General features: G+C 49.9%; 1 protein-coding gene across 4 annotated transcripts in view; it reads right to left on the bottom strand.

Moving 5' to 3' along the window:
• Positions 1-41: 41 nt before the first annotated feature.
• Positions 42-14514, bottom strand: part of ulk1b (unc-51 like autophagy activating kinase 1) — a 130148-nt gene continuing 115675 nt past the window's right edge. For 3 of the 4 annotated variants that reach the window (XM_078227155.1, XM_078227154.1, XM_078227157.1), the window contains exons 24-28: positions 12706-12887; positions 10273-10391; positions 4558-4715; positions 2686-2821; positions 42-1734 (exon numbers count right to left, since the gene is read on the bottom strand). In XM_078227155.1, coding sequence (XP_078083281.1) covers positions 1679-1734; positions 2686-2821; positions 4558-4715; positions 10273-10391; positions 12706-12887 — 651 coding nt within the window. In that variant the 3' untranslated portion in view covers positions 42-1678. The remainder of the gene's footprint in view (positions 1735-2685; positions 2822-4557; positions 4716-10272; positions 10392-12705; positions 12888-14514) is intronic. The other variant, XM_078227156.1, reaches the window with a different exon arrangement.

The following is a 14514-nucleotide window of genomic DNA, read 5'->3' as shown; positions in this document are numbered from 1 at the left end:
AAACTCTCTTCCAAAAGGCACGGGGAGCGCAGCAGCAGCCAAACTTTTCCAACTGTTTTATTTAATTCTGGGGGGGTTTGTACAATTCAAAGACAAAAAAAAAGGTTACAGCACTCATGGAAATAAAAACTGAACAGAAAAACGTTTCCAGCATTTTAACATTGCAGAGTAACAAAATACACTTTGAGCAGTTCCATCCTGAACATATTAGCCAACAGCTGACGCTCCGGGCTCCCATGGAATCTGTCAAACAAAAACTACACAACAGGAAAGAAAGAACCAAGAACAGTCGCCTTGGAAACAGTTGACGCTTTGAGTACAGCAAATCACTCCAGTTTGCCTGTGTCCCCCGCTGACTTCAAAACAATAAATACTAACTGATAACATTTATCTTACACAGTTCAGGGTTAAGTCAAAACCTCTTGTAGCGAGTTTGGTGGCACTGATATCTTTGCTATATATATATATTCTTGTGTACACACAGTGGGTAATTTTCAAGTATTTATGTGAAATAGAGGAAAAGAAGAAGACATCATTGGTTGACAATCTCTGGGTCACAAGTACCCTCGAGTTCCAAACCGCAGTTACATTCAAGTGACTACCTGCGACAGCGTGGAATCTCAGCCGTGTACGCACCACGCTGCGCACTTTCCCATTCAAATTCTTGACCATTCACAACCTGGTTTGCTTCATTTGCCTATTAAAAAAATAAAGCAAAGTCCTCACGCACGCACACACGTGCACACTCACTTAAATCACAAGAAACAGGACAAAAGAGTCCACAATTAACAATCTACAGGTGCGATTGTCCGTTGCTGCTGCTCTCGCGTCTGAAATGCTACTTGGAAATTTCTCCCGTGCAGACTTCGACCGAGAGAAGAATCGGGCGCACTCACACACACACACACTCTCACCCCATACTGTACCAACTACATGCCGAGATTATCTGATAGTGCAACACAAAAACAGACAAGGAATGATGGGGGTGGGGATTGCTGGGAGGGGGAAACAGGGATATCCTAACTTTGCATTCCATCCTTCCGTGATAACATGACAAGTGGTTCATGTTCGTGACCAACGCTAATATAAAGTGCAGCTCTACCTTTCAGGCTAGTGTGTGTGTGGGGGGATGTTTCTGTTTGTGTGTGTGTGTGTGTGCGCGTGTGTAACACTTCAGAAAAAAGTGAGGAAAGTGCTTCAAGGCAGCATTCAATGAAAAACAAAAAGCTTTGTTGCTTCTGAAAACGTCTCACTGACTTTCTTCAGCTGCAAAGTGTTTAATCCTCATCGTTCATGCATCAACTGCGATTTTCTGTTTGCATTTATTAATCAGGCAACAGTGTCCCAGCTGAATAATCTTCTTCGAAGCCTGAATATAATGTCAGAGAGGATTCCCGTTAAACCCTTTCCTCTTCAGTCAAGTGTCTTCTGCAGAAGGATCCTCTGAGTGACTTTGTTAGAAGAACTCTACAGAGCAGACCGCAAAAGGTCTGTAATTACTGCAGTAGCTTCGCAGGGGGGAAGGAAAGGTTCCACTGAAATATCCCCAACCAGTCGCAGGCTGATATGCACGATAAAACCCCAGCCCGTTTCCAATGGCGATTGGGATGGTTGCCATCTGGTATCCAGGTACTCCAGACGCCGCAAGACCCGAGACCTGGGACAGTTCACAGGGGCGTCATGCACACAGCCCCGGTTGTAAGGCGGACAGCCTCCGTTCGATGCTCTGCTTACCTAGAAACAGACAAGAAATGATTGTGTTAGTTAGCTGCAGGAGGAGCGATGGACAATTAGTTGGTGCATTGACTCTGGATGCAGACTGGTCAGTAATAGCGACTTCTTGATACAACAGGGCAGATTTTTCCGAGAATGAACGTGATTTTGGGAGAGTTGCAGATCCATATTTTGGGCGAGTTTTCACTTCCAATCTTATGGACTTAGACATTGAAAATATGGGCTGGACCATATCTAGCTGCTGCAAAGAGTGGACGGGGATTAATTTGTCAGCAAGCCTGCAGAGGCAGCTATAACGCGTGCGCAGACCTCTGATTCTACACAAGTGCAGTAGCAACAGCAGAGGTCGGACAGACAGAGAGAGCACTGCCAGGCTTGTGCTGTTGCAGCCAGCCTGAACGCAGCCACACCCCACCCCCCCCGTGGCCAATTGTGAGCCTCACACCGCCTGAAAATGCATCCCCCTGCAGCTCAGGCTGATTGCCCAGACTCCTCCCCACCAATCAGAGCTGCAGAGTGGCAGCAGGGCCCCCCCCCTCCCCTATTGGGCTTCCCCTTCCCCGTTGGGCACTGCCAAGGTGCCGGGTGGGCATTACTGAGGTGCCAGGCTGGCACTGCCCAAGGGCAGCTACCGTGTGCGAACCCGCTGAACTCCTCTTCTGCTTCAAACCTGTGCGTTCCTCAGTATATTTATGAGCAGAATGCTCAGCGATACGGAGTCAGAATGCTTGGATAATAAAACTGTCATCTACTGATTGCAGTGAAAATACCTCTAACAAAACCAGCTCAAACGCACACTGCTAAATCAACGCAGATTCAATAATCCCACCTGAAAAGTTCTGTCCTGCAAGTCTCCGTTTTGACACAAGTTTCAAAATGATACTGGAGTTTATTAAGGAGCAGAAACAGCATTTGCACTGTGCAGGAATTAGTTAGATAAAGGCTTCTTACACTTGCTGATGTTGTCCACATCTTCCTGCTCGGTAATTATCTGGGAGAGACCCTCCATTAATAGCAGCGCCTTGTGGTACCGTTGAATACAGTCGTCTCCCTGCTGAAACATCTCATCCAACGCTGTAGACTGCACCTGGAACGAGGCAGAATCACAGACATCATTCCCCGTGCTCCAGTGGGTTTCACTCACCTGGCATTTGACAGAAGTCTCACAACACCAGGTTAAAGTCCAACAGGTTTATTTGGTAGCACGAGCTTTCGGAGCGCTGCTCCTTCATCAGGTGAGTGTAGGATTTGTTTCACAAACAGGGCATATATAGACACAAGCTCAATTATTTGACAGATGTACAGGTGTGGGTTCATGGTCTTTAAGCAAATGTCCCTTTCATCTGTTTTGAGATTATAAAGGTGGGAAAAACCTTTAGCAGAGGTCTCAAATTGGACAGTTTCCAGAACCAGGAACGTGTTACAGCCCATCAAATCCAGACCGGTGTCCTTCCTCACAAGACCCCTGTTTCTCCCATTCCCCATTTCCCCCACTTGCTTCACATTCCCTTTCATAGTCCCCTTTTCTCGGGCAGCACGGATCTTGCTCTGGGTCTCTGGATTATGAGTCCAGTGACAACACCACTGTGCCCCCTGCCTCCTCGCAACATCCAATCAGGTTGATCAGACAGGATCGGCCATTCACAATTCCACCCTGACACGCGTGATTCATTCAGAAACGTCCACATGCTCCATCACTCAGACCCCAATGACAAATTCTCATAGCTCCTCACAACCAACGGTGAATAAATACCCCTGCATTCACCCCTGTTCTCTTTTTCTCCTAAACTAACGGAGTGACTTTAGCGATTTTATCAAATGGTACAATCCCCAAACCAGGAGAGTTCTGAGAAAATATGAGAAAGGAATCCGCAATTTCCTCACTTATTCCTTAATACTACTCCTGTGGGCGAAGGGATTGTGTCCTGGAGATTAGTCTCATTCTTAACTCCATTACCATCTTCTACTAACTTTTAATCCACTACCACTGCACCCCCCCCATCCCCCCCACCCCCCCATCCCTCCCACCCTTGTATCATTGATTTTTTACCCTCTTCCTCTATTGTGAAAATAAATCTAAAATATTCAATTAATAAGTCTGCCATTTGCTTATTCTCAATGACAATTCCATCTGCATCTGTCCTTAACTGGTTTGCACTCCCCTTTAACCCTCTCTTGATACATTTAGTAAAATATTTACAGTGTTTTGATACCACTGGAAGTTTATTTTCCTCTGGGCAGCACACTTTCTCTTCCAGGTTGTGACTGAGAGAGGGGCAAACAGAGGGCTACAGGATGGGTAGGAAAGGCAGCATCGACTACTCCGGCTCCCTACAACAATCGGCCCTACTCTTCCCATGCTCTGTTAGGCCTCTCTGCCGCCCCCAGCCTTCCCTCAACACCACCCTCTTCCTCCTTTCTGATGACATTGCTGATCAAAGGGAGGCGATGGCCCAGCGGTATTATCGCTAGACTTTTAATCCGGAAACTCAGCTAATATTCTGGGGACCCGGGTTCGAATCCCGCCATGGCAGATGGTGGAATTAGAATTCAATAAAAAAAAATCTGGAATTACGAATCTACTGATGACCATGAAACCATTGTCAATTGTTGGAAAACCCCATCTGGGTCCAGAGCCACAGCAATGTGGTTGACTCTTAACTGCCCTCCAAGGGTAACTAGGGATGGGCAATAAATGCCGGCCAGTCAGCGACACCCATGTCTCCACGAATGAATTAAAAAAACATTCCTCAGTTTGCACAGAGCTCTGTACAAGTGGACACTGTGGTTTGTGATGAGGAGCAGACAGTGAGACACTCTTACCATCTGCACAGTGTGGCTGTAGATGAGTTTCTCGGCGGTAATGCTGTTTATTCTGTCCATGAGTCGCTGCTTATCCACAAAGAACCGCTGCAGCCGGACAGTCAGACAGCGGCAGTGAGACACGCAAGACTTGTAGTGTTCATTCAGCTTCTTCACCACTACAGGGACACAAGGCAACGACTCACTTAGTTTCATTTCATTCTTGGACTGTCTGCCTGTTATTAAGATAATATCCCAATCTCCTACATGACAAGATGGATGTCAATGCATTGGAATCACTTCAGAGAAGGTTTACTGGACTAATACCAGGAATGGGTGGGTTGTCTTACTAGGAAAAGTTTAAGTTGATTTATTAGTGTCACAAGTAGGCTTACATTAACACTGCAATGAAGTTACTGTGAAAATCCCCTAGTCGCCACACTGTTCGGGTACACTGAGGGACAATTTAGCATGGCCAACGTACTTAACCAGCACATCATAGAATCATAGAATCCCTACAGTGCAGAAGGAGGCCATTCGGCCCATCAAGTCTGCACCAACCACAATCCCATGCAGGTCCTATCCCCATAACACCATGCATTTACCCTAGCTAGTCCCCCGACCCTAAAGGGCAACTTAGCATGGCCAATCCACTTAACCAATCCATCTTTCAGACTGTGGGAGGAAACCGGAGCACCCGGAGGAAACCCACGCAGACACAGGTAGAACGTGCAGACTCTGCACAGACAGTGACCCAAGCCGGGAATCGAACCCAGGCCCCTGGCGCTGTGAGACAGCAGTGCTAACCACTGTGCCACCAGGTCACGCTTGGTTGGAGAGATTATGTTTGTATCCAGTGGAGTTTAGAAAAATGAGAGATGACTTGATTTGATTAGATTTATTATTATCACATGCCAGCATACAGTGAAAAGTATTGTTTCTTGCACGCTATACAGACAAAACATACCGTTCATAGAGGAGGAAAGGAGAGAGTGCAGAATGTAGTGTTACACCTTTATGATCCTGAGTGGTGTTGCCAGGTGGATGTGGAGAGGATGCTTCCTCTTGTGGGAGAATCTAGAACGAGGGGGTCACTGTTTAAAAATAAGGGGTCGCTTGTTTAAGCCAGAGCTGAGGAGAATGTTTTTCTCTTCGGGGATTTGAGAATCTCTGGAACTCTCTTCCTCAAAAGGCAGTGGGAGCAGAATCTTTGAATAATTTTAGGGCCGAGCGAGATAGATTCTTGATTAACGAGGGGGTGAAGGGTTATGGGGGGTCAGCAGGAATGTGGGGTTGAAGTTACAATCAGGTCAGCTATGATCTTACTGAATGTCGGAGCAGGGTGTGTGCGTGTAATAAGTCTGCGGAGGCAGAAATCCCTTCACCGAAATCCTTTTATTTACAAACTCTAACAGCAGTACACAGAGTGCTCGCAGTCAGGAGTCTATCTCCGGAGGGTGTCAAAGGAACTGACACTCCCGGTTAAATACAAGGAAAAGACTCCCTGGTTGGCCCATCAATTGGATCCTTAATCAGGGAATTCATACTCCAATAGGCCAACTTCAATGGCCTGACTGAAGTCATTACAGTGCATCCATGACATCTCTACGCTCTTTCCAGCCAATGATATTCTTCAGAAGCGTAGTCACTGTTCGGATTTTGGAAACATGGCTGTCAGTTTCCACACAGCAACAAACAGCAGTGAGAGAAATAACAAACTCTTAATGATACTGGCTGCTGGCTGAGGGATCCTGATTGGCTTCAGGACTCCGGGGAGAACTCCTCAGGTTCTCACTCAATACTGCCCCATGGGAGATTTTACATCCTGCTGCAGGCAGTCGTTTAAAATCTTGATCGAAAGATGGCACCTCCGAGAGTGCAGTGCCTCCTTCTGTCCAGCACTGGAATGTCACCTGGCATTTCCTGCTCGAGTCTCCAGGGTAGAATTTGAACCCACAATCTTAGGGTTCAACAGCAAGAATGCGAGCGACCCGCAGAGCGAGTGCGACCCACCGAGACTGAGACCCACAGAGAGAGCGCAGGAGACCCGCAGAGTGTGACCCACTGAGACAGACCCACAGAGAGAGCGCAGGAGTCCCACAGAGCGAGTGTGACCCACTGAGACTGAGACCCACAGAGAGAGCGCAGGCGACCCGCAGAGTGTGACCCACTGAGACAGACCCACAGAGAGAGCGCAGGAGTCCCACAGAGTGTGAGACCCACTGAGACTGAGACCCACAGAGAGAGCGCAGGAGTCCCACAGAGTGTGTGACCCACTGAGACAGACCCACAGAGAGAGCGCAGGAGTCCCACAGAGTGTGAGACCCACTGAGACTGAGACCCACAGAGAGAGCGCAGGAGACCCGCAGAGTGTGACCCACTGAGACAGACCCACAGAGAGAGCGCAGGAGTCCCACAGAGTGTGAGACCCACTGAGACTGAGACCCACAGAGAGAGCGCAGGAGTCCCACAGAGTGTGAGACCCACTGAGACAGACCCACAGAGAGAGCGCAGGAGTCCCACAGAGCGAGTGTGACCCACTGAGACTGAGACCCACAGAGAGAGCGCAGGCGACCCGCAGAGTGTGACCCACTGAGACAGACCCACAGAGAGAGCGCAGGAGACCCGCAGAGTGTGACCCACTGAGACAGACCCACAGAGAGAGCGCAGGAGTCCCACAGAGCGAGTGTGACCCAGAAACCCACAGAGAGAGCGCAGGAGTCCCACAGAGCGAGTGTGACCCAGAAACCCACAGAGAGAGCGCAGAAGACCCACAGAGTGTGAGACCCACTGAGACTGAGACCCACAGAGAGAGCGCAGAAGACCCGCAGAGTGTGAGACCCACAGAGAGAGCGCAGGAGACCCGCAGAGTGTGACCCACTGAGACTGAGACCCACAGAGAGAGCGCAGGCGACCCGCAGAGTGTGAGACCCACAGAGAGAGCGCAGGCGACCCGCAGAGTGTGAGACCCACAGAGAGAGCGCAGGAGACCCACAGAGTGTGAGACCCACTGAGACTGAGACCCACAGAGAGAGCGCAGGCGACCCGCAGAGTGTGAGACCCACAGAGAGAGCGCAGGAGACCCGCAGAGTGTGAGACCCACTGAGACTGAGACCCACAGAGAGAGCGCAGAAGACCCACAGAGCGAGTGTGACCCAGAAACCCACAGAGAGAGCGCAGAAGACCCACAGAGTGTGAGACCCACTGAGACTGAGACCCACAGAGAGAGCGCAGGCGACCCGCAGAGTGTGAGACCCACAGAGAGAGCACAGGAGACCCACAGAGTGTGAGACCCACAGAGAGAGCACAGGAGACCCACAGAGTGTGAGACCCACAGAGAGAGCACAGGAGACCCACAGAGCGAGTGTGACCCAGAGACCCACAGAGAGAGCGCAGGCGACCCGCAGAGTGTGAGACCCACAGAGACCCACAGAGAGAGCGCAGGCGACCCACAGAGCGAGTGTGACCCAGAGACCCACAGAGAGAGCGCAGGCGACCCACAGAGCGAGTGTGACCCAGAGACCCACAGAGAGAGCGCAGGCGACCCACAGAGCGAGTGTGACCCAGAGACCCACAGAGAGAGCGCAGGCGACCCACAGAGCGAGTGTGACCCAGAGACCCACAGAGAGAGCGCAGAAGGCCCACAGAGTGTGAGACCCACTGAGACTGAGACCCACAGAGAGAGCGCAGAAGACCCGCAGAGTGTGAGACCCACAGAGAGAGCGCAGGCTACTACCTGAGCCACAACTGACACTAGACTGTGCAACCCCTGATAATACCCTGTATTAAAGAAAGTGCTCTACAAATACAGCTTTTTCTTTATAAATAAGAGACTGTGTGACATGTGCAAGTTTCTGTGGCGAATAGAAAAGAAAGGAAGGCAGTTTCCGGGAATGTAAATTGATGCAAAGGTGAAGAGGAGATTTGATTGACCTCTTGGATATTATGAAGTGTTTTGACAGAGTAAATGGGGACAACCTGATTCCACTGGGAGGAGAGTTAGACACGGGTTTGATATCATCGCAAAAGAATCAGAGAATAGAATCATAGAATCCCTACAGTGCAGAAGGAGGCCATTCGGCCCATTTAATCTGCACTGACTCTCTGACAGAGTAATTTAGCCAGGCCCTCTTCCCCTGCCCTATACCCATAACCCCGTATATTTAGCACGGCCAATCCATCTAATTCACTTATCTTTGAAGCGTGGGAGGAAACCGCCCCGAAGGAAACCCATGCAGACACGGGGAAAACATGCAGACTCCACATAGACTGTGACCCAAGGCCGGTAGAGAACCCGGATCCCTGGCGCTGTGAGGTAGCAGTGATAACCACTGTGCCGCCATCCGCCCCATGATTCTTGGCCAGACGTGGTGAAACCACTTTGTTGTACAACGGCTGGTTGTCCCAATTTCAATGCTGAGTAAATTCATTCTGTACCCCTTCCCAAACCAGCATCATCCAAAAGAGCAAAATAGCTCACTCAGTCCTTCCTGAGTCTGCTCACCATTCATGGCTGATCTGATTGTAATCTCTCATCTACCCCGGAAACCTTTCACCCTTCTTTTTTCAAGAATCTTATTTAGCTCTGCTTCCACTGTCTTTTGAGGAAGAAAGTTCCAGAAACTCTTAACCCTCAGAAAGAAGAATTCTCCTGATCTCTGCATTAAATGGATGACGTATGAGGAACGGTTGAGGACTCTGGGTCTGTACCCGATAGAATTTAGAAGGATGAGGGGGGATCTCATTGAAACTTACAGAATGCCGAAAGGCCTGGATAGAGTGGACGTGGGGAAGAAGTTTCCATTAGGCGGAGAGACTGGGATCCGAGGGCACAGCCTCAGAGTAAAGGGACGACCCTTTAGAACCGAGATGAGGAGGAATTTCTTCAGTAAGAGGGTGGTGAATCTATGGAATTGTTTGACACATCTATATTTAAAAAAAATACATTTAGATCTTACAAACTGTTGAATGTTGGCAGCGCAAGTAGTGATGGGCAGGCAGACTGACACCTTGTGAGCACTAAGAAGCTACAATACATGCTGTTCAAAATATGTAAGAACATTTATGCATTCTCCGCATTATCTTACAAAATATATCCCAAAAAGGATTGTGGAGGCCAGGTCATTGAGTGTCTTTAAGACAGAGATAGATAGGTTCTTGATTGGTAAGGGGATCAAAGGTTACGGGGAAAAGGCAGGAGAATGGGATCAAGGGAGGAAGCGGGGATCAGGATATTGAATTCGATGATCAACCATGATCAAAACGAATGGCGGTGCAGGCTCGAAGGGCCAAATGGCCTCCTCCTGCTTCTAGTTTCTGTGGGGGGGCTGAACAACTTATCAGCCATGATCAAATGGCAGAGCAGACTCAATGGGTCGAATGGCCTAATTCTGCTCCTATATCGTGTGGTCTTATGGACCCCTTATTTTTAAACAGTGACCCCCTAGATTCTCTGACAAGAGGGAACATCCTCTCCACAATAACCCTGGCAACACCTCTCAGGATCTTACATGTTTCAATCAGGTCACCTCCTACTCTTCCAAACTCGGACAGGTATAAGCCTGGCCTGTCCGAACTTTCCGCTTAACACAGAGCAGAGGGTGTGTTATTGAGAAAGTTAAAGGCAGTTCTTCATTCTGAGCTCCACGTGAGCCATTCCAATCCGGCCGTGTTTCGGGACGCTCGACAGCTTTCCCACCTCAGCAATAGGATTAGACACTGGCAACATTGACTAACCTTGTTTGACAGTCGATGATGGGCACAGTTTGCCCGCCTTGATCTGGTTCTTGCTCATGTGCAAGGCTGATGACAGAAGCTCGGCAACCTTCATGTAAAGAACCAGCTGCTCGGCATAGCTGCAATAAGAGAAACACTACAGTCAGACAGAGATAGTGCATGCACACGCGTGTGCGCCTGAGAGTCAGCGTGTTTGAACGTGAGGCTGGGATTGTCGATGATGGACCCCTCATTTTTAAACAGTGACTGCCTAGTTCGTAGATCATAGAATCCTACAGTGCAGAAGAAGGCCATTCGGCCCATTGAGTCTGCACCAACCACAATCCCAACCAGGCCCTATCCCCATAATCCCATGCATTTACCCTAGCTAATCCTCCTGAACACGAAGGGGCAATTTTAGCAGGGCCAATCCACCTAACCTGCACATCTTTGGAATGTGGCAGGAAACCGGAGCACCCGGAGGAAACCCACGCAGACACGGGGAGAACGTGTAGGCTCCGCACAGGCAGTGACCCGAGTCAGGAATTGAACCCAGGTCCCTGGCGCTGTGAGGCAGCAGTGCTAACCACTGTGCCACCGTGCTGCCCCTTCTAGATTTCTAGATTCTCTGACAAGAGAATCTTCTCCACACCCACAACAGGAGCATAAAATATCATCAGACCAAATATCAGCTGGCCAAAGCCAGGTTTCACGGTGCTGTCAAACAAGAGAACAGTACCGCCCTCCCCCACCCCCCCCATCCCCCCCCCCCCCCCCCCCCCCCAACCCCCCAATCCTCCCCCGTTTCATAAATTAACAGATAATTATCAGGCCCATTGCTGGAATCATTCCCCTATGCCTAAAAATCCATCCACATCGGTATGCTGTCAGAATGGCGTCACACCCGACTGGTCTCCGAAGACGTGTGGCTGGTGAGCAGAACTCCCAGGAGAGCTCGGGGAGAGGGTCTCAGTTTGAACTTTCAGCTGTCTCCAGCTTCAGTGTTTTGGGGAAATTTCCGCTACTCTGTATGGAAAAGTGACATGGAGCTGTAGGTTCTGTTCCTATTGGGGGAGCAGAGGGAGTTAGTAGAGGGGATTGTGAGGATTGAGTGTCAGACTGATCCTGGAATGGGGCTTGAACCCCCAACCTCCCGACTCAGCAACAACCTGCATTTACGTATCACCTTTAAAGTAGGAAGTGTGGAGGATAGTCAGAAACACTGATAAACAGAAGGGTAAATTGGGAGAATTTGGTGGGTTTTTAAGGAAGTCTTAAAGGAGGAGGGAGAGATGGAATAAATTCCAGAGTTTGAGACTCGGGCAGCTGAAGGAACAGCCACCAGAAGTCACAGAATCCCTACGGTGCAGAAAGAGGCCATTCAGCCCATCGAGTCTGCACCGACTCTGACAGAGCATTCTATCCAGGTCTATCCCTATAAACCCACGTATTTACCCCACTAATCCCTTTAACCTACATATCTTGGGACATTGAGGAGCAATTTAGCATGGCCAATCCACCTAACCGGCACATCTTTGTACCGTGGGAGGAAACCCACGCACACATGGGGAGAGTGTGCAAACTCCACACAGACAGTGACCCGAGGCTGGATTTGAACCCGGGTCCCTGGCGCTGTGAGGCAGCAGCACTCACCACTGTGCCACCATGCCACCCCATGGAGTGATTAAACTCGGTGATGCTCAAGAGGCAGAAGTGGTTGAATGCACACATCTTGGAGGGTTGTGGGACTGGAGGAGATGACGGAGATGGGGAGGGTTGTGGGACTGGAGATGATGGAGATAGGGAGGGTTGTGGGACTGGAGGAGATGACGGAGATGGGGAGGGTTGTGGACTGGAGGAGATGACGGAGATAGGGAGGGTTGTGGGACTGGAGGAGATTACGGAGATAGGGAGGGTTGTGGGACTGGAGGAGATGACGGAGATGGGGAGGGTTGTGGACTGGAGGAGATGACGGAGATAGGGAGGGTTGTGGGACTGGAGGAGATTACGGAGATAGGGAGGGTTGTGGGACTAGAGGAGATGACGGAGATGGGGAGGGTTGTGGGACTGGAGGAGATGACGGAGATAGGGAGGGTTGTGGGACTGGAGGAGATGACGGAGATAGGGAGGGTTGTGGGACTGGAGGAGATGACGGAGATGGGGAGGGTTGTGGGACTGGAGGAGATGACGGAGATAGGGAGGGTTGTGGGACTGGAGGAGATGACGGAGATGGGGAGGGGTGTGGACTGGAGGAGATGACGGAGATGGGGAGGGGTGTGGACTGGAGGAGATGACGGAGATGGGGAGGGGTGTGGACTGGAGGAGATGACGGAGATGGGGAGGGGTGAGGCCCTGGAGAAGTTGAAACAAGGTAACAGGATATGACACATTGAGGCGTGGCTGATGGAAGGCCGAGCAGTGAATAAACAATCCCGCCCCACGGGCCTCACTCACCTCCACTCCTTACTCAGCAGGCTAATTTGATCGACCACCACGCTCTCCTGCAGTTGGCAAGCGGAGGTCACTGAGCTGCAGGTCATCTCAAAGGGGTTTCCTTTGGCTGAAGCAATCTCCATCACACAGTGGATAAAGACCAGGGTGAATCGCAGATTCTTTAGGATCTCAGTGTGTTCCTCCTGTGAAAGACACGGAACCGGTGTGAATCCTGGAACAGATAGACACTAAACCCCTCGACCAGGCAGACAACGCACCAATCATTGAACATTTTTGGCAGTTTGTGCAAGTTGCAAAAGACCATTCGCTTCTCAAAAGGGTTAAACTGTCTCACTTCATCGAGACCAATTGTACCCAGTCTCTTGATGGGGCAGAACTTGGATATTACTTGGATAGGGCGGCTTGGTGGCACAGTGGTTAGCACTGCTATCTCACAGCTCCAGGGACCCAGGCTTAATTCCCAACTTGGGTCACTGTCTGCGCGGAGATTGCACTTTTCCCGTGTCTGCGTGGGTTTCCTCCGGGTGCTCCGGCTTCCTCCCACAGTCGAAAGATGTGTGGGTTAGGTGGGCCATGCTAAATTGTCACTTAGTGTCAGGGACACTAATAGGGTCATTATGTGGGGCTACGGTGATAGGGGCTGGGTGGGGTTGTGGTCAGTGCAGACTCGATGGGCCGAATGGCATCCTTCTGTACTGTAGGGATTCTATGTCCGTTCTATGTAACTCAAATTACTGAACAGATGTTGCGGAAACTTCAGGACAAAGACAAGAATACCAAATTTCAAACTCTCACAATAATTTATACTGCTGGTGAACAGGTGCTGATTGCTACCTGTCCCAGCACCGCCAGCCCACCACTCCTCACCCAAATACCCTAATCGTAAAAGCTCAGGTGTAAACCTCAGCTCAAGTGGGTGGTACCCTCTCTCGCTCGAGTCACACGTCCGCAGATTCAAGTCCCGCTCCATCTACACTAACACTTGCGGTGCTGCACTGTCAGAGGTGCTATCTTCCATAGAACCATAAAATTCCTACAGTACAGAAGGAGGCCATTCGGTCCATCGAGTCTGTACTGACCACAATCCCACCTAAGCCCTATTCCTGTAATCCCATGCATTTACCCTGCTAATCCCCCTGACACTAGGGCCAATTTATCATGGCCAATCAACCTAACCCGCACATCTTTGGACCGTGGGAGGAAATCGGAGCAGCCGGAGGAAACCCACGCAGACACGAGGAGAACGTGCAAACTCCACACAGACAGTGATTAATTAATTAAGCTCACAGCACCAGGGGCCCGGGTTCGATTCCAGGCTTGGGTCACCATCTGTGCGGAGTCTGCACATTCTCCCCATGTCTGTGTGCGTCTCCTCCGGGTGCTCCGGTTTCCTCCCACAATCTGAAAGGCGTGCTAGTTAGGTACTCCCTCAGTGTACCTGAACAGGCGCTGGAGTGTGGCGACTAGGGGATTTTCACAGTAACTTCATTGCAGAGTTAATGTAATGTACTTGTCACACGAGTAAATAAACACCAAAAAACTTTTTAAAAATGCAATTCAAATTCTCAAAAGCGCTGCCTGGGAAGGTAGTGAAGGCTGGAAACCTCACAATCTTTAAAAAGTATTTTGATGAGCACTTGAAACATCGAAACATTCAAGGATATGGGAGGAAGGCTGGAAAATGGGATTAGTGCGACTTTAGTGGTAGATATCATTGGTGCAGATTCGATGGGCCGAAGGGCCTTTCCCGTGCTGTGTAATTCAATGGGTGGAATTTTACCGGCACGTCCGCGCGAGGTTCGTACAATC

This window comes from Mustelus asterias, chromosome 13 (assembly GCF_964213995.1).
Source record: "Mustelus asterias chromosome 13, sMusAst1.hap1.1, whole genome shotgun sequence".
Lineage (NCBI taxonomy): Eukaryota > Metazoa > Chordata > Chondrichthyes > Carcharhiniformes > Triakidae > Mustelus > Mustelus asterias.
Note: the sequence above shows the minus strand (reverse complement) of the source record. Positions and strands in the feature narration are given on the sequence as shown.